Below are 25,987 nucleotides of genomic sequence, written 5' to 3'. Positions count from 1 at the left end.
GGTCCTATCTTAAAGCAGTTACAATGTGTTATATAACCACCTCTTCTTTAGTTACACAATCCAATATGCCTATGAGTCAACAACCCATCATTTTATTTTAAGCAAATTACTGAACATTGCCTATTTTAAACCAATTGAGATAAACTCACTTGCCATCAGCCTCATATTATGACCACACACACACTGTATATGCTTTCATAGTCAGATTTAATTAGGTGAATGGTATTATTTGAGGCTTTAAAAGGAGCTTTTCTACTCTTCAGCAGGTTTCATGCATTTAATCATGGCTACAAAGTTTGCAAATTTGTTCACCCAAAGCATAAGTGCAGTGAGCCTTGAGCTAATGATGATGACATCAAACAAAGAAAATGAGGCCTCTTTGTCCAAATATAGCGAAGGGCAGCAGTGACTTCATTCAGTGAGGAAATGAACTGAGATCGCAAGGCAAGACATCTGGTCTGAAGAGTGCACATGTGCCAGCGTGAGAGTCAGCCAGGTGTCTCTCACAAATGCGGGTGGGAAAAGGTCATTATAACACAGTCAGCCACACAATTTTCAACAACACCTTAATGGAGGAATAGTACTGATGCATCTGATCGCTGAGAAATGGCTCAACTTCTGTTTGTTACATGCTTTATTTTATTATATTGTTAGCTTTTGCATTGTTTAATTTAAACTTTCTTCAGTTGGCTTTTGAATATATGTTTATGTGCTGATACTTGGGGGCATGGTGGCTTAGTGGTTAGCACGTTCGCCTCACACCTCCAGGGTTGGGGGTTCGATTCCCACATCTGCCTTGTGCGTGTGGAGTTTGCATGTTCTCCCCATGCCTCGGGGGTTTCCTCCGGGTACTCCGGTTTCCTCCCCCTGGTCCAAAGACATGCATGGTAGGTTGATTGGCATCTCTGGAAAATTGTCTGTAGTGTGTGAGTGAATGAGAGTGTGTGTGTGCCCTGCGATGGGTTGACACTCCGTCCGGGGTGTATCCTGCCTTGATGCCCGATGACGCCTGAGATAGGCACAGGCTCCCCGTGACCCGAGGTAGCTCGGATAAGCGGTAGAAAATGAGTGAGTGCTGATACTTGCCTCAGGTTTTGAGTTTCATGACACATATTGTGCAGTGAATTAATAAATCACAGTATGTCTATGTGACTGAATTCTGGCAAACACCCACAAAAAACCTAGAAATTGTGTGTAGCCTAAATTTTTTTTTCTACTTGTAACATAATTTGACAAATAAACTTTAAGCAACTATGAACATATTTCACCAAGATGACATGGAAATGTGTTATTTACTTTTTAATCTTGCCTCGGCTGTCATCCTGCAAAGATTATGCTGGGTAAAAAGCCAAGAACAAGTGGTGCTAAAACAGTCAGCTTGCCTAAAGATGTCTTTACTAGCCAAGTGAATGTCAGGCTTTGTCCAGGTGTTAGTTAGATGCTATAGTGAAACAGACATTAGCCAAGTCAGTTTAGATGTAGGCTGTTCAAATGTCCCATCATGAAGTGCCTGATTCATGTTTGGGTGGAAACCAGTCCTTTTATAGTTATTATAGCTTTTATAGTTATTGTAGCTTTTATAGTAATTTTATAGTTTTATTTGTGTTTGTAAAATGTACAAAAGATAAACATATTTGAGTCCAGGAAAGTCTGTGGTTTTCAGATGTCTGTGTATAGTGGGAAATGCCAGTCTTATACCATGTGAAGGGTTTCCCTGTACTGTGTATGTTCAGGAATTGTGCAACATTTTTATTTAAGATTGTCATCAGACAGATAATGACAGAGTATTTTACCACAGTGTCTGATATCCCAGAAATGCAGGCAGTTGCAAGTGTTACAACCCAGTCTAGGGTTGAGCTGGGGAGTTATTGCGTGGGATTCAGTGACTTGATACCATTATAAATTGGGGCAAAGACCAAAAAAAAAGACACTATATATATATATATATATATATATATATATATATATATATATATATATATATATATACACACACACACACACACACACACACAAACCACTGTACAACGGCATTTCTTCAGGGTGGGCCCAAGCCAAAATAATAAACAAAAAGGGTCTAATAATTAAGTAACTTTTCTTAGGAAAGAAAAATACATCGGGACTTTTTACAGAGTGGAAAAAGGAACCTACTCCCAAAGAAAAAAGGGTAGCCACACCCCTACTGCCAGTGAAACAGAGAGCAAAATGAAAGTGATAAACATATATGTATATATACTGTATATATACAAAGAGTGAAACACAGCAACAAGTCCAAGGGAAAACTCAGAAACAGGCAGAAGTCAAAACCAGAACAGGAACTATCACTAAACACAACAATCACTATCTCAACACCACTGCTATAAACACACCACATCTAACACCTTCCACCTTCTTCTGCTTCCTCTTTATATAGCTGATCAGTGATGAGGTCATCGACTTGTGGGCAGAATCAGGGCAGGCTCGGACAGGCCGGAAACTCTGGCCTGAAATCAAATAGACGTGCACATAGACATGTATAGAGCACACAATACAATCCACAGAATCACAAAATCATGGGTCGTAACACAAGTGTCTGGCAAATTGGTTAAATCTCACATTTTCTTGCATTTACACTTAATTTATACACTACAGTGGTTTTTTTTTGCTCTTTTGCTACTTTATACAATGTGCAAAATGCCTCTAAAGACTTTAGGCATTGTGCAATATATATTTCAATGTGAAATATATGCATCTCAATATTCATTTTAATAATTAAGGCAATAGATTTATGTGTAATATGTATTACAATCTTTTTAAATATTTTAGTGTTTAATGGTCTGCAGATCAGCTCTCTAGATGAACAATTATTTTTCGGTGGCATTTCTTGCACAATATTAGTATACACACTTTTATACTTACTAGTATACACATCCCCAACCTGTCACGAAAGAATAGAAACAGGGTCTTGAGATTTTAGCTTACTCTTCCACTGATTGGGTGAAAATTATTAGTATATTAGTGTGTTTCACATACTCTGACTGTGGTCCAGTGGTCAGTGTCTTAGGTTCCACCATGCTTGTTTCAATCCAAGTCACACACAGATTAAGAGCTATATATCCTTATACATTATGGCTCAAAGTTGTCTTCTGCTTGGACATAAAGTACAAAAGTCAACATCTGAATTTGTTTAACAGCCTGATCATCTAAGTTACTTTTATACAGGTGAATACATCTAGTAATACACAATGGTATATACAGTCATTTCAATATGTCATGTACTAAATCATGGTCTCTTATTTATCTGTTTGTGTGAGGCCTAATTATTTCATTATTATTTTACATTGTAGTTTATTCCACTTACTAACAAAAGGCCCTGGAAATTATTAGGAGAAATTTGTTGCAGTTGATGAGCAGAGCTGTTTACAACAGATTTTTGAAAATCATGTAGCTAATGTCAAATATCAAAATTTGATTACAGTAATTAACTAATTGCGAAACACAAATACAAACACAATATCATGAGAGCATCCTGTTTTTCAAATTAGTCAAAATTATATTAAAATGATACCATCGGCTTGGTAGGGACTGTTAGCTAAATACATGATGTAATATTTTTCCATGTTTTTGCTCTCTCACATGCAGTGCTAATATTAGATAGTTACAATATCTTCTCTCATTTACTCTCATCAACATGTTTGTTTTTGTCAGAACCCAGGTTAGACGCGGTTCTCCTGAGGTCTCACTGCAGCAGCCTGGTGCAGGACAGTCTCATGTCTCCAGGACTGTCAAGCGTTATCCTTCATCAACAGAACCCATAACCTCAAATGCTCTGCCCAGTGCAAACGGACACAACCATGGACACACACGCACTCAACATGTTGCCTACTCTAATGGCCAGCCGCATGCCTCCAGCAACCAAGTGACTCCAGCAGGTTAACACACACACACATGCACACACACACACAAACAAACACACACATACAACAGTGATAACAACATAAGGCCATCATTTAATATGTGTATAAAAATACATGCTTAAATGTATTCCAATTGGTCAACTGTCATAAAGTAATTTATGTAATCAGCATTTCAACCTACAGTGTAATGCTACCAAAAGTCTGTCATTTGACTTACAGTGAAATAAGAAAGCTTTCAATGAAATAGCTAATTTTGTTTTTTTTTTCATGCAATATGATTCATACTTCCAATAGACATTTACATACACTGTATATACGCATGCCTTTTACATGGATGAGAGAATGAAAACAGCATTTTCTCGAAAAGAGTTGCAGGAAAACCTGAAAGCAGCAGCAGCAACAATTACACAGAAATCAATAAACAATGAACTGGGCCTCAGTCATCTCCATTCCTACATTCCATACTTCACATTCTTGTTGAGAAAAAGTCTAGAATAAATGTTTATAAATGTTTATGTAGGTTTATCACAGTTGTCATGAACGGTACTGACTTTGAGTAAAAGGCGTACATACACAAATAGACACACACATACATAGTCACACATGCACACACAAAGAGGTCTTCTCCATGGAGCTAAGTTTTGGATGCAATGGAAACTCTTGTTAACTGAGACTGTTAATATGTCCACAGGGACATTTGTGGCTAAACAAGCATATAAACACATAAACAGAGACATGAAAACACACATTCATCACTGTCATTTTAAAACAATTGCAAACACACGTCATCCACGCTCACACTCTCTTCACTTAAATTTACAAGTGTTACTCTCAGTGATTGTGGTCACACATACACACACAAGGTGTTTGATGTCTTTCTCCTGGTGCCCTTGGGCCTTCTTTTTCTCAGCACACGTGCTCTACACAAAGCCAACAAACACTTTGAACCATAACTCGTACTTGAGCTTCAAAGCCTTTCCTTTGTCATCTACATTATCGCTATGAGACTTTTTAAAGCAGCATGATCAATTAAAAGAAATAAAATCCTAATCAAATTATGAATAATGAACAATGAATAATGAATAATGATATGTGCATTTGGACAGGATCTAACAACACCCTTGAATTATATTACAATGGCAATGTTTAACAAGTTCAATCCTCACAAACATTCCAAGAGATCCGTGTTTTCAGACGTCTGTTTTTCCATCATTTACAAGGCAACAGGAATTGAACAGGTTCCCACCATTACACAAGACTTCCCTTCCAACTACAAACACGTACACACACACACACACACTTGTGCACGCTCACACACGCCTTATCCTCGTGATGCTCCCTCTCTCTCTCACACACACACTCTATCCTGCTCTGGAGAGCTTTTGCAGTGACACATCCTTCCAGCTATCCAGACTCTGGTGTACACACACTCACACCCACACACACTGCCACTGACGCACTTACACTGTTATAAACCTCCTGTTCTACCAGTGTCCAGTCAGGGAGAGTGTGTCTTATGAAGATGCAGCACTTCTTGTATGTGTCTGTTCTGTGCTTTCAGCTCTTGCTTTCTTGTTGTCATTCTACATCGTTACCATTTTTAGGAGCAAACCTTACAGCAAACGTGGATCGAATCAAGATCGTCTTTACGCCCATGGTGTGTAGAAGGATCTGCCATGGGGGTCAATGCTATAATAACTGTGAGCGTGGAGATAAGACCACGGTGTATAGCGAGAACCAGGGCCCACCATCTAAGACCCACGGCTTCAGACTCTGTAAGTCTCTCATCATCTCATTCATACATTTCTGAATTCTGAATTTCTCAAAAGAGCATGTTTTGTCTTTGCCAAAAAAGAAAAGTCTTTCTTGTCTTTGAGACTCACTGAAATGAAACATTTTGTAGAGATTTCTTTCAGCATGCTATTAAAGACTGAAAGAAAGGGAGAAAATCGTCTCTGTGATTGCGCACTGAGAACTAAGAGGTGTTTAGAAATGGGGAAAAACCACACACTCGTCTCACGCTCCCTCCTCTCTACCCCCTGCTCGTCTGTGGTTTACACCTCGCTTTGAACCTCACCTTAACTATTTCATATGGCCAGCAGAAGAAAAAGAATGACAGGGGGAGAGAACAAGAAGGAGAAAGGGAGCTAGATTTAACAGGGATTACATTAAAGCCACTTTTATCCACCTGCTTTAGCCCCAAGCCAGCACGGAGGGCCTGAGGAGAGGTGACAATACTGAGCTGCCTCTTCTAACAGCTCAATCCGCTTTATAGGGAAAACTCCCACTATCCCACTAGATCTGCATGTGGTTAATGAAGCACATTTCATACACCAGAGCTCAGTTAACACCAGTGGACCGTTTAATGCCCGGCCAAGTCCTTTCATCACTGGTGAGAACATACTTGTAGTATAGACCAGTGAATCAATGGCATTTGTAGCTGGTTCTTCCCTTCGTTCAATACCATTACACTGATGCAAACAAGATGCAGATCAGAAACTTATTCATATGATATGATGTAGAACTAACTATCTTGGGAACCACTGATGATATCACTAGAGGTTGAAATATTAAAATATCCGTGTATATTTGTTGGAACTTTTTGGATTTGTTGGACACTAATTGTTTGATTGCAGTTTACTGCTGAACTATTAGTTTAAAATACAGTTGATAACTACTGTGAAAACTATACACTCTTAGAAAAAGAGTAACAACATTCTGAAGGTTCAAAATTTGATCATAATTACCTTTTTGAGGTGAAGATTTAAAGGCGCTACATGCACATTTTTACTTACTCAAAGTAAGTAAAACCTGTCCTATATGACTGTTTGACTACCTGCTGATATTGTTGCCACTGGGATTTAACTACATGAAGAGAATGATGCAGCAGCACTTTAATCGATTTGTCTGTGACACCGGCACTGCATACAGCTAACTTCACATGCAAATAAGGGAAATACAAACACATCTTACAAATTAGCTCCAGAACCTCCTGTCACATCACAGATATTTCAATATAAACACATTTAATGTGCTTCAGGGTGAAGGACCCCTTCAATAGTAGCTGTTTGGAACATGTCTGGGTGCTTTAAACACTTTAACAGCTTGGAAGCCTTGAGCATTGGAAAACACATTTCTGACACATGCCAACATCTGAAAGAAGGTCTGGGTTATATTTTAATTCTTTTTCTAAAACTTTGGTTTCTCAGATAAATCATTTGATATTGCTAGTGTAATATGTGTTTCTTTATAAATGCGAATCAGATTTTCACATATCCTGATCGTAAGACTTGTAAGGCTTTTGCTGCTTTTCTTCAGAGATATGTTATCTTAGTGTTTGAGGTGTTGGACTACCACTCGGAAGGTCATGAGTTTGAATACCAGGTCTCCCAAGCTGCCATTTCTGGGCCCCTGAGCAAGGCCCACTTAACCCTCAATAGCTCGGCTGTATGAATGTAATTCACTCTGGATAAGGGTGTCTGCCAAATGCCATAAATGTAAATGTAGATGAAGCATGACTAGTGAAATGTCACACTTACATGCAGATATGTAAAAAGAATAAAAGGAATACAGAACCATCTATGACTTAACAATGGTAACTGAATGATAAGACTTGCCAGTGAAACACAAAATGTAAATAAACTAATTCTGCACTAGTAACAAGCAGACCTACAGTATGACCAATGACAGGACAGGCACGACGGTAGGACCAAAACACAAACAAAGACACATGCCAAAACAAACAAAATCATGGACGAGGAAGGAATTTATGCTGAGGGTGAGATTTTGTAACAGTGGCCTCTTCCAGGATTGCCTTACCCTCATCCACAGGGCATCTTCAGGAAGAGTAGACTGAATGATTCTCATGATGTGGCCTTGACAGTCACCAGATCTCTACTCGCAATCTCAGCAGTTATTAGGGATTTTGGAGAGACAGTACTATCCATCATCATAATCAAACACCAACTGAGAGAAATGATTTGGACGTATGCTGTTCATTTCTCTAGTACAGTTCCAGAGACTTGTAGAAACCCTTGTAGAAAAACCCTAGACACTATGTTTTCTTTCCATCAATATGCCTCATGATCTTTCGCAGAGAAAATGAAGAAGAGACAGGACAGGTTGTTTTAATTCTTTGGCTTTTATCTCTGTTTTGCCACACTACAACTATTATCTCAAAAATATGTTTAAACAGTATTGCTCAAACGAGGAGAACATATGCCTTCTTGAGGTCAGAACTGTTTTCACTGTTTTGTGACTACAAAGGCCTTTCCTTTTATTGCTGAAGCTTCCTAGGTATTTTTCATAGTGTCTCTTTGAAGTCTGACTGCAAATAGGTTCAGTTGGGGGCTCAGATGCCCCGGTCACAGGTATATAGGGCACAGGCACTGCTGACAGAAGGTAAGGAGAATTAAAGATGCTCTGTGAAACCACAGCTGTTCATCTGTATCATTCCTTTCTTGCTCTCCATGACGGCAAAAATGAGTCTGGTTTGTAATGTTTTTGTCTGTTCAAAAGAAGATCTGGCATGTAATTTGAAATATTTCAGTGTTCATACACTACACGAGGTCGTTTTTTTATTCTGTTATTTGCTTATTTATATATTTTTTTTATTTATTATTATTTATTATTGCATTATTTGCTTATTTATTTATGTTATTTATAAGAAATTATTATCAATTAATTCTTCAATGAATCTGACCCAATGAACACACAGAACATGTGGTTATTGGTCTGTGAGTTCAGTAATTGTTAACTGACTCTGTTTGGTTATTGCAATACAGGAAGTTATTAGCAGTCCTCAGGAAAGTCTTATGAGCTACAGGAAGCAAAGGTTAAGGCAGTACCTTCTTCACACAAATATGACTACTAGATTCATGTGTTTTCCCTGAGGATGAATTTTTAGGGTTCATAATCCTCTTAAGACAGAGTGTTCAAGAACAACTTAAAAGCTTTGCAAACCAAAACAAAAGATCATTACCCTATTTGCAAGTATTTATTTTAAGGTAAAATCACATCAAACTAGAGGGACTACAATAAAAAATTGTGCCTTTTTTTTTTAAATTTCTAAAATTAAAAAATGGGGTTTATGAGTTTACTACTACAGTAAACTGTTTATCTGTTTATCTGTTTATCTTCTAGTTTTCTGTCAGATTCCATGCTTGAATGGAGGACGGTGTATTGGGCAAAATGAATGCTGGTGCCCATCAAACTCCACAGGAAAGTTCTGTCACCTTCCAGCTCAGAATCCCAGCAAACCCTCTAATGGACGACAAGCCGACGGAATGCAGGACGGCGCAGCTCACTCAGTCTACACCCTGCCCCTGTCCAACCAGCAAGGTGAACTCAAAACACAATCATGACCCCACTGTGACTGTGGCTTTCATACACTGATATATGCTAACACATTTCAGAAGATAATTGTAGAGGAAAGAATCCAACATCTTCAAACATCTTGCAGATCATCATTTTAGACAGATTCTTTGAAGTTTGCTCAGTATGCATTCCCAGGCATGATTTGTAATTTGTTATTAATTGACTTTTCATTTACATAAATCAAAAATTGTGCAAATAGTCAAATATTAATGCTTACAGTATCTGGATCTACTTTTGCACACATGTTTAAGTGGCCCATATTGTTCAGAGTGTTTTTTTATTTCAGCAATCCCATTATAAATATTAAAAACAGAATATGTCTCACTAAAGCTAGTGTCATCCATGCTAACAAAGAACGCCTGTCATTTTCAATTCCAAGAAATTAACATATTCTTCTTCTGGCATGTCTCACTCTTACTTGCTCTCTTCTCTTTTCTTTTCTTTTCTTTTCTTTTTCGGCATTAAACAGATGCAGAATCTCTCATGTGGCTTTCAACCCTCTGCATTCCATTCTTATTTGCTTGGTGAACATTGTGCCGTGTTTTAATAAGTCTAATTCAGTGGCAGGGATCACATCTGGCCCCTATTACATCACTGTACAAGCATCTCAAGCTTTGTATAGCAAGTGAAACAGAACCATTTAAGAGCTGTTGTAGCAAGTAATGCAAGAAGTTGTTCATACACAGGTATAGCCATGTCAAAATTTTCTCGGGTGCTATCTACTGCTTACTGATCCAAGCAGTCATTTATGTTTTTATTTCATTCAGCATTTATAAAATATAGTTATAGAGTTCAGAATTACACATCAATAACTGTGTGTTCTACATTGTTTCTCATTAATAGAGTTATGTTTATAGCGTTCCTATATAATGACAGTGTTATGACTGTTTTTGTGTTTTTTTTAGCCTCTCTTTTACCCTCACTGGTGAAGGTACATGTTCAGCACCCACCAGAAGCTGAGGTTCAGATCCACCAGGTTGCACGGGTCAAACCAGGCCAAACAGCTGAAACTGGTCACTCAGTACAACAACGCTCTCAGCCTGGCAATAATCATATAAATGGCAATGGGAATGGCAACCGGCAGAACAGCGTGCACAGCACTGGGCAGAACCATGGGCAGAACCACCACAGGCCAAATACCAGGCTTAATGGACATGTTGGAAGGTGTTTCCAAGAAACAGTTGATGGAAAGGTAAACAAATTGGATTGATTAAAAGTATACAACTGGATTGACTAAAAGAACACAAAGTACAGATGTATTTGAATTGTGCTACTCTTAGCTTGTCATGGGCTCATGATAATTCCCATTTATTGTGTCAGCACGAATGAATGTTAGTGTGTCAGTATTTTGATACAACACAGTCTTTATAATTGCATAAGGTAACAATTTCCTTCAAGGTTCTCAATTGGCTTGAGTTTCTTGGTCTCGGCTCAGTTCTCGTTGACCCCTAGTGAATCTTTTCCCTGTCTCCAAGTTCAACTCCTTTTGTCTCAGTTCTAATTAGGACTCAGAGTAAATGGTCCTGATTACAACACTCAGATACCTCTTGATATTTGTATCACATACGAGCCACAGGTGTTTGGATAGATACACAGACTATGTTTATAAGGCATTTCCGAAACTCATGGTTATAATCCTAAGCAGACATCAGAGCATGGGAGGTCAGCTTAGACTTTTCTATAATCCAAATTAAGAAACAATGGTAAGGCAGTATGCAACTCAACACATGATAAACACAACAAGGAGTGATATACAAAGAGCAGAAAAATATCTCACTACAATGGGAAACAAAGATAAAACAGTAAAAAAAAAAAAAAAAAACTCATAAATTACTTAGGTCATATGGTCACACACACACACACACACACACACACACACACACACACACACACACACACACACACACTTAAATTCTAGATAAGTCAATCCACCTACTGGCATGTTTTTGAGAGGAAACTTGAAAACCCAGAGGAATCTCACACAGATAAGGAGAGAATAAGAGAAACTCAGACAGTAACAAGAGCTTTCTGTTCTGCTACCGCAATTGATCAAGTTATTTTAAATTGTATTTGGAGAAGAGAATGCAGTCTTCATTTACATTCAGCTGTTTTTCTTGAGATGCTCTATATAAATAAAGCTGACCTAACTTGACTCACAAACCTAGCCAGGGAACACAAGTGAGAAGATTCATGATTTAATGCAAAGCAAGTTCAGACCTTGTACACACGCAGTAAGCTTTAGTATTTTTCTTATATATTAATAAATGTAAAACACTAATGATGGACTGTAGGATATAATATCGTCTACTATATTTTCTTATTGCTGATTTTATTTTGATCAGTTTCTTCTAATGTTTTATTGCTCTGATTCACAGCCTTGTTTTTATTTGAAAGTTCACTCAGACATTGTACTGATACCAGTTTGTTTTGTAAAACAGAGACATAGCATAAGTTTCTGCCAGACAGGAATGAAGCTAGGGTTCAGATTTACTCCACAGTTAGAATTTATGCACCCTGCGAAGTTTAGCCCTCTCATATTCCAGACACATTAGCAGAGGTGTAATGATTTGAGGCCAAAAGGGCAACAACTTTTAGGCAGAGGATATGACTCTATACATCCATCTGGAATGTGGTAAAGAGACAAGCTGTAACTAACATGATCCTTCAACGCAATATTATAACGCATTACATCACACAAGGTTATATAAGGTTATATATTTAAGTTTAAATAGTCTCAATGTCTAAACCAAGGTTTTTTTTTTATTTATGCAAGCCTTTTACTCTATTTAGATAAACAGAGTTTGAAACATATTAAGTGTGTACTTTGAAAAGATCTGGCTGCAGAATGGTACATGTTGTATTTGTCTTTTAATTGTCTCTGTCTGGCCTATTAGCAGTCTTGACAGGAACAGAACATACTGAAAGCTAAATGACTCAGCAGTTTTTCCATTTAACATAGCATGCTCATAGTGTGTGTACATTATAGTGAATATAGAGATGTTGCCAATGCCCTAGTAGTATATCTGACATAACAGCATCTTGGCTTCCAAAATCCCATAAATTTAAAAGGAATTCAGATCCTAATCTCGCAGTTAGCTCAGATTCATGAGAAGTGTGCCAGGAGAGGAGAGTGGAAAAAAATAGGTTGCTTTTGTCCTTTCTAACCGGTCTCAGCTGCTTCTCATCTTTTTTTTTTTTTTAAATGTGAAGAGGCACAATCTATCTGTAAGCTGTTTTAAACACAGCATATAAATGACACATTTAGGTATCAAAAGGAAGGACGTATGTTTAAAGAAAAGGAGATACGTTTTGTAATACTGCATAGGTTTTGCGTAACTCCTCTAATTCTAGAACAGGCCTGAGTTTCATAATATACTTCAATTGCTTGTTCCAAACCCTTTCGTAACATTCAGCCCCTTGAAAAGACCCTTGTGTTTGTTCAGAAACATGAGTCGCTGGAATTTGTGCTATTGTGTGTTTGTGTGCTTATGTTGCAGTGTGGGAAGCCTCTGCCAGGTCTTACCAGGCAGGAAGACTGTTGTGGCAGTGTGGGAGCTTCATGGGGTTTGCACAAATGCACCGAGTGTCCCAGCAAACCAGGTGAGACACTCAAACAGAAGGGGCTAACACATAATGTATGTCTAGGAAAAACTATGTGGAAAACTTTTTTTTTTTTCTGACATATTTTGACACCTTCACTTAATAAATTTCTCTACAATAAATTCCACTAAAATGACATAGAAATGTTATTTACTTTTTAATCAAGTCTAGGTTTTCTTCTTGCACGGATCATGCTGAAAGCTGATTTAAAACTGTGGGATTTCAACTGTCTTTTAAGATTATTACTTGTCACACTATGCAAGATGATCGCAATAAATCTTGGCAAAACTGTATAATAGATTGTGTGATAATGTGCTCTCCATGTCAGATTATATGATGAAATTATGTTCCGCTTAGGCATTGATCCCAATTGAAACGAGATATTCAAGTACAATTTAACTCGTATACAACTCGTATTCTCTTTAGACAGGATCCAGAGCTTAGAATGTTCAACTTCTGGTTGAAATACAGGCAAAATGGTTGAATATTTAATTTTAGGAAGGTCTGTATTTTTCAGGACTATCTATGGTAAGAAATGTCAATTAGAGACACTTAGAGTATGTAGGTCATTTTCGGGCTGACATAAATATATACAAGAATCCTCTTCATCTGTGTTCACAGTACTGACAGTACACTGTGCATATAGTGCATTTCCTACCTTGTTCCCTTTATAAAAAGTTTGTGCTTTAGAAAGTCAACAAGGAAACAAACCCAACCAGGCATTATTTTGGATGAAGGCAGTTTGGCAAAAAAAAAAAGCCTGATGAGATTGCTTCTCAAGACAAGCAAATGCCAACTTCAATCTGTGAGCCCTTTGAAAAGCCACAGTTTACAGTCAGCCTGGTTTAGTTTGTGTATACAGAATGGAAGTTGACTGCTGGCAGTGTTCATGCTTCATGCTGTGTGGAATTAAATAGACAATGTGTAAGGCATACTGTGCTATGTTCTATGCCTTAGTAGTTTTTTTAATTAAAACAACATCAACAATCATATATATGTAGAGTTAAGGGAAGGGGTGGGTTTAAGCATAGACATAACACATTTAGCTATAATGATAAACTGGTTAGTGGAAATACAGGAAAGTGATATGTAATTCAAAAAACCTTGCCCTGGTGTACTAAACAGTGATTTGTGTATGGGAGAGAACAAAACTAAGGGTATTGACCATATTGATGAATAATTTTCTAAATGACAATATAGAAAGCTAAATATGGTGGAAAACTCTTGTGTGCGATAATGGTTCACAGTTGCCCATAATCAGTATGTTCTTAATTTTGTATTCATTTTAAGAATCACATCAATATTTTGAAAGATGCTCAGAATACATTGTTCATCACCAATTTCCACCCATTAACAGGATATCCATTATTGCACAGGGTGAGGGATCATATCTGCTTCATTTCAGAAATGTTCAGATCTTTTTGAACTGCTGCTCATGCCATGTCACTGTGTAGCCAAATTTCTAACTTCCCTCCTTCACATACATTAGCACAGAGATGCAATTAGCAAACAATTAGCTGTTGTTATTGTAATTAACAGGAGACAATGTCATCCTCCAATTATGCTTTTTGGAACCCTGATGTGTGAGGGTGTGGAGGATAACTTAGGAAACAGGTGGAATATTAGCTGAGCTCTGGGCTTGTGTTTACCACTCTGTCCATGTTGTCTGTGTCTCTCTCTCTCTCTCTCTCTCTACCTCTGAAAACCACTGAAAGCATTAAAGGATACAAATAAATTGACTGGTGTAAATGAGACACAGGTGAGAATCATGTTACCTGCCTGTTCGACCCACCTCCTCTCTGTCCACAGACACACTCAACAATGCCCCTGCTGCCACAGCTTACTTTATCCTGCCCATGGATAGCTTTCAAATTGCTAAATATTCTTATTTTCAAAAAAGCTCACGCAAATGTTTTACCTGCTCCTCTGTTAAATTGCATCAGTAAATTATATACTTAGTAGAAAAGCATGTTCAGGTTTAGTAGATCACATTGCAGGTGCTAATTTAATGTAATAAGGCAAAGGCAGACCTTTAGAAAATTGGGGCCTTTCTGCTTGTGTGTGTGTACATGTATGTGTGTGGCATCACCCTCCTTATGATCTTCATTTTTCCCTTCAGGAAGAGGCAACATGAGCATGCACTTGCGCGTCTTGACTATCAGACATAAGACCGTCATATTTGTTTCCTTATTAAGCATAGCCGATAATCCGATGCAGACGTCAGCTCACTTGTGGGGAGCCTTTAGATCACTGACAGATATTTATTCTCTTTTTTCCCTGCCTGCCAGAATTTCTAGATCTCTTTAACTTTCCAGATGTGTCTCTGCTCCCTGCTCTTTGAAGTCTGGATTTTGCAGAAGTGTCCATCCATTCTCTCATTTTCAGTTTGTTTGGGAAGAATTCTGAACAGCTGGTTTTGGAACGTTCGGAATGACATCAGTGACTATTATGTTGTTGGATGTGCGCATTGATTAGGAACAGTAAATGTGGGATAAGCATTCAAAAAGTGGAATGCTTTCAAAAGTCGAAAGTCGAGGGACTTATGGAATATCCAGTGCATTGATTAGAATCAAATCAAATTGTATTTGTCACATATACAAGAGTACGACATGCAGTGAAATGCTTTCTGCATCTGTCCGGTATTCAAACTGGGTTAAAAATGCAAAATGCAATTTGGGTTAAAAAATAGAACCAAAAGGAGGTAGATAAATAAAAAACTATAAACTATATAAAAAACTGTAAAATATGAGAATATAAGTGAAAAATAATGTATATACTGTACATATACCTAAATACATAAATGCGTATGGTTTTAATTATTGTCCTTAAAGTGTCCATGAAATAATATACTGTAAGCTGTAAGATCAGGGCTTCTTACTTGAGCTTTGATTTATGTCAACAGAAAGCTGATTTGAGCTCCAGCACTATAATTTAATAGAAATGTTAATCATAATATGGAATAACGCTGAAAGAAGCAATGCAGCTGCTGAAACTAACTTATATCAGGATCACATAATTAATTCAGCTGTACTGTTCTCACATTGCTGGTTACACTAAAATAAGGATCTTAATATAAAAATACCAGTTTAACACCTTTGTAAGATATATTTTTCATTTATCTAGTATTGTTATTAGTAGATCCCAGGTTAATTAAGGTGGTTCAGGTCTTGTGATTACCTTGTAACCGAAATACTCCCTACTACAATATACTAGCCAAGCCAACATTTTTTTTGGAACGTGTTTAATTTTTTCTTTATTTTTTTCTGTGAGCCGAAGAAGCATTGTGGTTGGGTGAAGACGGGGTTATGAGGTACACAGCTTGTGGAGCAAGTCTATTGAAAGTGATGACAGTCAAGAGAGCTTGTCATTCCCATCTTGCAAGGGAGGCTACGTCCTTGACGGAAGTAATGCATTACCATCTCAGATGTTGCAAATTCCGGCCTGTAATGAACACCAGGCTGAAATATCAAGAGAGAGATAAAATGAGCGAGAAAGAGAGAGAGCGAGCGAGAGAGAGAGACCGAGATGCAGAGATCATATTCATGTCTTGGACACAAGTCTTTGCTTTTTCTTGGATTCGCGCATCAGCAATGGACCGAGAGACTTATCAGTGCTCTTTATCTTCTCAGGTCCTGATGAGACTAAACGTATGCTCCTGTTTTGAATCTTAAGGTTCTTATCAAGGCATCACATTCTGTATATTGTTTAAAGGTTATCGGTTTCTAAGAGTTTTTAAATAAGGTCTTTGAGCTTGAGTAAGGCAAGAATATTTTGGAGTAGTTAAGATGGAGTCTTGGAGACATAACAGGGGATAGCGTGAAAGACATAGCATTCTTATCCATGAGAATTGAGTCATTGTGCATTACTGTGATTCCAGTGGTTTCAGGGTGCCACTGAGAGGATTGATTGGCATGGCCAGAGAGTTTCAGGTTAAAACTAATTGAATTGCTGGAGGATTGTTTGCATCTGTATCAGTGTCTTTGCCAATTGGATGCAGTTTTACAGTCCAGGTCACTGGTGCTACAGTAGATTTGATCCAATCTCTTGTGTATACAGGGTCATTAAAGGTGACTGAGGCACTGGAAGCTTACTGGATGACATGTAAACCATTAGAGACAAGGGTTTAAATAACGAAGACCAAACTGTTCTCAGCATTATGAAGTTTTCCAAAATGAACTGATATAACACACTACAGTACAAATATTTCCACAGAATCTGAGAGCAAAGTATTTCTTAGCGCAGGCATTGTAAATTTGTTTTAAACTTTTTGGACTCTAAAGACGTCTGTATTTTAGTTAGGATTGAACTTGATTTCTATGTTTTCATTCGTTACCAATATATTTTCCAGTGGACAGTGCCTCAGTAACAAATTTTTAGCCTTATATTTTCCACTTGTTTCTGTTACCATTTGAATTGTACCAATGTTGGGTAAAGTTACAAATCAGTATCATTTTTGGTTTATTGGCCATGTGTGTTGACACACACAAGGAATTTGGTTCCAGCTGTTTGTGACTCAAAAGTACATACATAAACAACACTATACTGTACAAGATAATACAGACTATACAAGAAAATGCAGATGTGATACAATAGATATTATGAGTATTAAATATGAAGACAGAATATATGACTGATCAGTTATGTACATAAAGTGTGTGAAGTGCAAATAACAATATTGTACAATATTATGCTTTTTGTACAATATGCAACAGCAGTAGTGTGTGTAACATACACGGATGATGTGATGACTGAGAGTTCTGATAATGCAGTACTTATAGATAAGAAGCAGGGAATATAATTATGGTGAGTTGTTAATCAGGGTGATTGCCTGGGGAAAGGCGAAGGTTCAGTGGTGATTTTTCCTGCCCGGTTTCTGGTTCTTGTGTCGTACAGGTCCTGGGGAGTGGGCAGGGGGGCACCAATTATTATTTCTGCTGTTCTAACCGTGCATTGCAGTCTGTTTCTGTCCTGTTTTGTTGCTGCACCAAACCAGATGGTGATGGATGTGCACAGGCCAGATTCAATGACTGCAGTGTAGGACAGAATCAACAGCTCCTGTGGCAGACCAAATTGACGTAGACAGTACATCCTCTGTTGGGCATTTTTGATGATAGAGTTTATGTTGCACTCCCATGTCAGGTCTTTGGAAATGGTAGTGCCCAGAAACTTGAAGGCCTCCACAGATGGCACCGGGCTGTTGGATATTGTGCGGGGGAGTAGTGTTGAGGGGTCTTTCCTAAAGTCCACTATCATCTCCACAGTTTTGAGGGTGTTTAGCTCTAGACTGTTCTGACTGCACCATAGCACCAGCCGCCTCACCTCCTGCCGGTATGCAGACTCATCGCCATCTTGGATGAGACCGATGAGCATAGCATCATCTGCAAATTTCAGGAGTTTAACAGTTTGGTCACTTGAAGTGCAGTCATTAGTGTAGAGGGAGAATAGAAGTGGAAATGGAGCTAGGAGCTATTAATAGAGAAAAAAAAAGTAGACTATTGATTCAAGGCTCACTTAATAATCTTGAGCCATGAGGGTACAAATAGTTCATGGTTTGATTCGGAATCATACCATGTCAATTTCCACTCTCTTAAAAGGAGAATATGAAATTGACAGTTTTATCAGTTTCCTATAATTTTATTGGGAGATCTTTATGTATGTTTCCATCAAAACCCCATCCTACATTATGAATATAAAGTCCTATTAGTCTGCCAGCAGGTGACACTGTGCTTTCTGGGTCATCACTTGGTTCAGAATATCCAAACATAAATGATAAAGGCCATTTAAACTTCTCAAATAAATAGATAAATAAATAAAAACTTTCCACAGGAGCCAATAAACTATCACCAATTATAGGGTATGATGTGTCAGTCTGACTCCTGGGTCACTAATCACAAATCAGAAACCTTTCCTCATCTATTTATTAAGCCAACATACTTTATGTGCTGTGATTTATTCAAGAATTTACAAGATTACACCCTAAATAACTGTCATTATCCAGGCATGATTTTGAGGCTGTATTCATCTGAATGGCTGAATGATTGGTATTTAATGGTCCTCCTTTATAGTACAACCAACTTTTTTTTTAAGAATGTTTTTTCTGGGCTACAACATACAGTCTCTAAATGCTCAAGTGCTTTTTCTTTCTGCCATAATGGTCGCAATCTTATGGCTGAATCATCGAGGATTTATTAATTTATCTTCAGTACAGTAAGTGCTTTATACTGGTTAGGGCTGGGGTGGATTTAGAGCCTGTCTCAGGAAACTAGGGGCAGGAATACACTCTGGATGGGACGCCAGTCTATCACACTGATTAGCTGTACCTTAGCTTTACCAATCCAACTATCAGCATATTTTACTTCTTATTAAAAGAGGAAGCATGAATTTGGATTATATAGTGATGTGAATGTATTACCACATCTATCTCATTAAACAATCCCAAATCATCAATGATTTTGTCTGATATGGATTACACACTTGTGTTGAATGCATATGGATCTACATAACACTCTTTTCTCAATCATTCACTCCTTAGTGGAGAAGAAGCTGTAGCAATCAGCTTAATGTACTATTAATCAAGGACAAGTCTGCAAGCTGAGGCATGATTAAGCATGACATACTTGTAAATGACCAACAAAATCAGTAACTTGACTTATGGGTGGGGGGCATAGTGGCGTAGTGGTTAGCACATTCGCCTCACAACTCCAGGGTTGGGGGTTCGATTCCCGCCACCGCCCTGTGTGTGTGGAGTTTGCATGTTCTCCCCGTGCCTCGGGGGTTTCCTCCGGGTACTCCGGTTTCCTCCCCCGGTCCAAAGACATGCATGGTAGGTTGATTGGCATCTCTGGAAAATTGTCCGTAGTGTGTGATTGCGTGAGTGAATGAGAGTGTGTGTGCCCTGCGATGGGTTGGCACTCCGTCCAGGGTGTATCCTGCCTTGATGCCCGATGACGCCTGAGATAGGCACAGGCTCCTCGTGACCCGAGGTAGTTCGGATAAGCGGTAGAAAATGAGTGAGTGACATGGGTCAAAATGTAAAATAAATAAATAAATAGTATCCTAATGTTATTTACAAGGATTGACAGAAATTGAGAGAAATATTTAGCCACATCGTTTTCATTTGCCTGTGTTATTGAACTAGGAAATTCCATCTGTTATCTGGATTTTTTTCTTATTGTGGCTCAACATAATTAGCAGTTAGGTCTATTTTTCATTTGCAAGGGACTGTGACAGCATAGAAAAGACACAATAAATCACACATAATGTTGAAGTGTGTTTCTAATGAGATCATAATTGTTGCGTGTGCCTCGCGTGTTACTTTTTAGCTTTCGGTTACTTTTTAGCTTAGGTTTTTTTAGATCTTGGAATGATTAAATTAAATGGCCTGTGTGGAGAATGCTGCTGATGAGAGTAATGCAAACAACTGAAAAGTAAAAAAAACCTCTCTTCTATCTCTTTATGTATTATTAACGTTAACGATGGAATCAGTGATGCAGTGATGTTGACAGACATAAACTAGGGCACGAGAAAACATCTTCTTCAGCCCTGCGGGTTGAAATAACATTTGTTTTCAAATAGAGCTGAAGTACTATACTATGGTACGGCTGTTAAAAAGTAAACAAATCAGATGGTTTCATCATATTAATGTTCCAGGGAACTTTCTTTTGATTCATTAGTGAGCAAACTTAAAAAAGTTTATCATTTCCTGAAGTGCATTCTCTTCATCTAAGTTGTTTATGGCTAAAGCTTTAGTTTTGTGGAAAAAGTAAATGTTTCCTTTGAAAAAGTGACTTCTTCTAATCAGGCTTAGTCAGTGGAAAAACAGGGAGACTGCACAGGCTGTGAGATTAAATGGCGACGACTTTCTCATTTGCCTGATCGGGAAATGAAAACAACTGATTAAAGAGCTTTGAGCTCTCTTAGTTTTGGCACATGCATGCTGTACTGTGTAAAGTTTCTAAATATAAAAAATGTTTTAGAACAAGCAGTAAAGAGTAAAATGAAGTTAAATCAAAATATGGTCTCATCACTCTTTGACTTTAAGCATTAGATATTTACCAGACAGCTTTGGTGGTTTTTTTATCTGGAAAGTGGTCTTTCATTATATAAGGAATAAAATACAGCAGTGTGTGTGAAAAATAATCAACCCTTTGGTCGTTTTAAATAACAGCAAAATCTTGAGGTGTTAATTTCTTTTATTAATTAATCAGCAAACCTCCAATAAGTTAGTTCCTGTTATTTCTTACTACTACTTTATAGCAGAAATTAGCTGTTTTCTCATTCCTTTCTTTCATTTTCTTTTTTTCTCTTGAAGTTAGTGCTATTGAGAACGCAGAAATCTTTTCATCTGGAAGAATACCCCATGTCTAAAACTTTAAACGAACTGCTATACGTTGAACTGACCATGGAGATGCCTTATAATAAATAGAAATTTTTTTTATCAATACACTGGTGTAACGGAAACATCTTATGTAACATCTTATCTGTCAGTTTTAATCAGTATAAACAAATGAATTTATTTGTCTTTGCAAGTCTGATATGAAATTCGTCAGGACATTGCTGGCTTCCAGTGTGAGTTGATAACCTTCAGAATTCTAGTGGTTGAAGATAATGTCTTCTAATTTTAGAGACTTATCAACAAACACTTGAGGCATCTCTGGGAGTAGAATTGGGTTTGACATCACCATTTACTTTGAAAATATAAACATTTGTGTGGAGAAAAAAAAGGGGGTGGGGTATGAATATATACTGTAAATCACTAGTGGTCAAGGTAAACGGTGACGTTAGAAATTTCGTTAGAAATGGTAACGAAAAAATAAGTTAATTCTTCTTAATTTATATATTTTTCAAAGCCCTTAGTCTAGTTTCATATGAGCCATAATGCTGAATGGGTAAAACCAATACAGGTGCAAATTCCATTTTTTTGTCAGGATCCAGCCCGGACTTTGGCCACGTGCCTTTGTTTATGTTCTGTGTTCACGTGTCTGCCTGCCCTTGTCTCTTCCTCCTCTCCTCTGCAAACCTGTTCCTTATGTGTTAATTGTCTTGTGTATTTAATCCTCGTCTTGTGTGTCATCCTTTGTCACGTATTTGTCCTTGTTTTGTTATTTTAGTTATTAAACCTGTTTATTTTTACGCTATTCTGCATTCGGGTCTGGGATAAGCGGTAGAAAATGAGTGAGAGAGTGAGAGTGAGTGCATTTGGGTCTGTTTTTATCCCCCGCATCCCTGACATTTTTGGCCTTTGGTAAAGAGTTTTTTTACATTTCATTTTTAAAATCCTTTATCGGCTATAGAGGTCCCTGTGTTATTATAGATATTGTAATATTTTAATATATTAAATAGAAAATCAGATCAAGTACAGTAATATACTCTTTCAATTGTACTATCAGTGCTGCTTTTAAAGAAAAATAAACAGCAACTTATAAGCAGAATTCAGCATTTCTCAGCACTGTAGTATTATTAAGATCACCATGGAAATCTTCACTCATCATTGACCCTCTTCTTGCCCCATTTCCCAGATCTCTCATCTCAGCCTACATGTCCACAGATATAGAACACTTAAGGAACGCTGTTGTCTGTCCTCCTACTCACACTCTACACCCTCCTGATGCTTTTGGGTTGAATGTTTGGCTCTAGTAAAGAACACTAGGTCCTGAAGGGAAGCTCTCATTGCACCTGTAAGGTTATTTTTGAAGTAATGTAGCGCTCTCCACTCTACAGGGTGATCCTCTTGGTGATAGCTTGAAACCATCAATCACTGTTTTTATCAATGAACCCTCGTATGCTTTCTAAGCTTCTTTCACTTAAAGAGTCATTCGTTAATCACCTAATATCATGCCTGCCTCCTGTACAGTAATTGCATCATTTCACTACGCAACTATACAAAACATATATGTGTATAATGTGTAGTAAAAAAACAGCATTTTATGGTATATAGCATTGCTGTAATTAAGAATAGACAAAACCTAATGTGTGAAAATTGCACAAACGTGCTACATAAACGTGTCTAAGGGTATTTGTAACTGTATCTATTTACCTCTACAGATATTTGTATATCCAAATATCTGTATTCAGATTTCCTTCATTTTCCTCCTCAACTCCTTCCTCCTTTTCCCCACACACTAGCTAGCGTGACCTTATCAAACATCATCTTTTTGAACTACAGCTCAGAACCACAATATTCAGAAAGTTTTTTTCTTTCCCACAACAATGTTGCTGGAGAAATATTGGCACCAGGTCACCATGGTCTCTAAATTCTGTCTCAGTTCCTCAACTTTAGTTATGTCACTAGAGTTTATATTCCTCAACTAAATTCAAAATTAAAATTAAAATTTTATGTCACATACACATTCATACACAGTACGACATGCTTCTGATGCTAACATAACTGGCAAAGGTTTTTTAAAAGAGAAAAAAATAATAGCGTGTGTATTCATTGAGCACGTTATCTGTTCATTCTGAATAATATTTTCATATTCTGTTACCTGTGTCACTCTGGATGCTCCTTACATGGCACATTAAAGGCTGATGATTAAACTCATGATTCTTGTTGTCAAGAGCACGATATAGTACACAACTGCATGCAGACACATCGATGGCGTCAGTAATTATAATCATTGTTGTGGAGTAATGTGGTGTCTGTCAACAAGCTTGATACAGTACATACACATGTAGTGATCACTTATTTCTTCTCAAAAAACATAAAACTGAAACACATCTAAGTTCCATGGTTATTTTTCAGATACGCTTTTCTCTTTTTTAAAGACAAGCTTCTCAGTCTCTCCCTAGCTCCTCTTTTTAACATTTATCTCCTAGTGTGTTTAGCTCTTTTTCTCTGTTTTTGAGACCGTTTTTGAACTGCATTGGCCCAATGCAGCAATTATGGGGATCAGAGACTCCTCTGACACTAAAACTCCCCAATACCAGGGCGCAGGATGAGATTACTGGTGAAACAGGGTTTTAGCAGCTATTATTCACATAATCGGCTATGATTCCCGACCGCTATGCTACCTGATACGCTCTGCCCTATATCTGAACTGGAATATGAGTAGCAAAGTAAAGAGAACTGCCCCAGTTCAGCTAAGGGTCCCATTAAACTAAACGACAAATTGATTGACTTTTGGTTTTATGATTAAGAACATGAATCGATGATAAATCACTTCGCAAAACTTTAGCATCAGTATGAGACCATTTTTAAACCTGTGGTCTGTTTGAACTCAGTTTAGTCTACTGTGATTAACTTCAGTTGAATCTTATTGTAAGACATTCCTAACATTTTTCATTTGAGCTGTTGTTTTAGACTCACCTTGACCATAACTGCTTCCTCTGCAACGTCCTTCAGTTTATGCAAAAGGTCAGCATACTCCCAGAAGGACAGATCGTTGGCTGTGTAGCTTGAGTTGGAGTGAACAGTTGTCACTTGGGAGGAAAATGAAACAAATAGAGAAGCTTCCTCTATTATCACTAGCTTGAAGAGAGATTGGATTCCTCCTCTTACCCACTGCTGATGACATACAAATATGGGGTGGTGGACTTTATTATAGGACTGGTTTAATCCTCTAGTGTTTGTACTGTAGTCTCTAGTGTCCAGCTCTGGACATGCAAAGCACCACATGATCCTAGCTTCTTTTTTTACTCATTCACTTATGTTGGAAATTATTCTGTAGGCATTTTATGAGTGCAATATTACTGATGTTTTTCATGGAAACCAATGGACCAATAGTCTAGATCACAGGAAAACTATTTAACCCATATCTGGTTCTAGCCCTGATCTTTTCCCAACCAGTGAAATTCTAAATAATTGTCAAAATATACTAGCTGCCTTGCTATCCGAAACACTTCAATGCTAAATTTCATTCATTTTTCAATCGACTCCAAACCATTGGGAACCATCGGACCGGTTTTTAGTGTCTGGAATTTTTAACTAAATTAATTTTTAAACTAAAAATATATTGTGCATTTTAAGAAAAATTAACAATATAGTGTTTATCAGTGGTAATAGGTTACGGTATAGTAACTACCTACCGTTAATTGTCTAGTCAATTCAAGTCAAGTCAAAAAGCTTTTATTGTCATTTCAACCATATATAGCTGACACAGTACATAGTGAATTGAAACAGCGTTTCTCCAGGACTATAGTGTCACATAAAATAGTTTATTTCAAGTGATATGATTCAAATAACACCTCCAGGGTTGGGGGTTTGATTCCCGCCTCCGCCTTGTGTGTGTGGAGTTTGCATGTTCTCTCAGTGCCTCGGGGGTTTCCTCCGGGTACTCTGGTTTCCTCCCCCGGTCCAAAGACATGCATGGTAGGTTGATTGGCATCTCTGGAAAATTGTCCGTAGTGTGTGATTGCGTGAGTGAATGAGAGAGTGTGTGCCCTGCGATGGGTGGGCACTCCGTCCAGGGTGTATCCTGCCTTGATGCCCGATGACGCCTGAGATAGGCACAGGCTCCCCGTGACCCGAGGTAGTTCGGACAAGCGGTAGAAAATGAATGAATGAATGAATGAATGAATGAATGAATGTTCAGTAATAATATATTCTGTCATTTTAACTTGATATGGAATACCTATAGAATTGTCATCTGGACAGGTTAGTCAGCATTTCCTCCAGATCTTGTGTGCCCTTACTCAATTTTAATAAAGTGGTGTAAGAATGCAAATTAGTTTTAGCTAGCTAGTTAGTTAGTTAGTTTGTTAGTTAGTTAGATAGATAGATAGATAGATAGATAGATAGATAGATAGATAGATAGATAGATGAACATACAATGCATACAGTAGATATAGTTAGATACGAATATTTTTATCTGAATCTACTATATTCACTTTTTTTTATTTCTGTCTTTTAAAAGTTTGTATAAACCTTAAGAGCCTTGTGTAGAAACATTAGCGCTGTCTTTCCAGTGATATTGTGATATGTAATGTGCTAGTTCTTCCTTGAATCTATCATATATTAAATGTTTGAAAGTGCAGGATTAATGGTCCACTTCCTGTCAAATCCAGTGTGATTACAATTGCTTCTGTTTTTTAGTTGTTGGTTGTTACATCTAATTATTTATACCTCTGTGTTTGTACCAGGGACATGCTATATCATGCTGCCTTTTTCTGTACAATAG

General features: G+C 37.7%; 1 protein-coding gene across 1 annotated transcript in view; it reads left to right on the top strand.

Moving 5' to 3' along the window:
• LOC132852245 (latent-transforming growth factor beta-binding protein 2-like) overlaps positions 1 to 25,987 on the top strand; it is a 103,269-nt gene that overhangs the window by 36,392 nt on the left and 40,890 nt on the right. The window contains exons 4-8 of the mRNA XM_060879325.1: positions 3,688 to 3,911; positions 5,501 to 5,671; positions 9,039 to 9,236; positions 10,178 to 10,464; positions 12,770 to 12,872. Coding sequence (XP_060735308.1) covers positions 3,688 to 3,911; positions 5,501 to 5,671; positions 9,039 to 9,236; positions 10,178 to 10,464; positions 12,770 to 12,872 — 983 coding nt within the window. The remainder of the gene's footprint in view (positions 1 to 3,687; positions 3,912 to 5,500; positions 5,672 to 9,038; positions 9,237 to 10,177; positions 10,465 to 12,769; positions 12,873 to 25,987) is intronic.

The sequence above is a fragment of the Tachysurus vachellii genome, chromosome 10, assembly GCF_030014155.1.
Source record: "Tachysurus vachellii isolate PV-2020 chromosome 10, HZAU_Pvac_v1, whole genome shotgun sequence".
Classification (NCBI taxonomy): domain Eukaryota; kingdom Metazoa; phylum Chordata; class Actinopteri; order Siluriformes; family Bagridae; genus Tachysurus; species Tachysurus vachellii.
The sequence above is the reverse complement of the archived record's forward strand: the minus strand, read 5'-3'. Positions and strand labels throughout refer to the sequence as shown.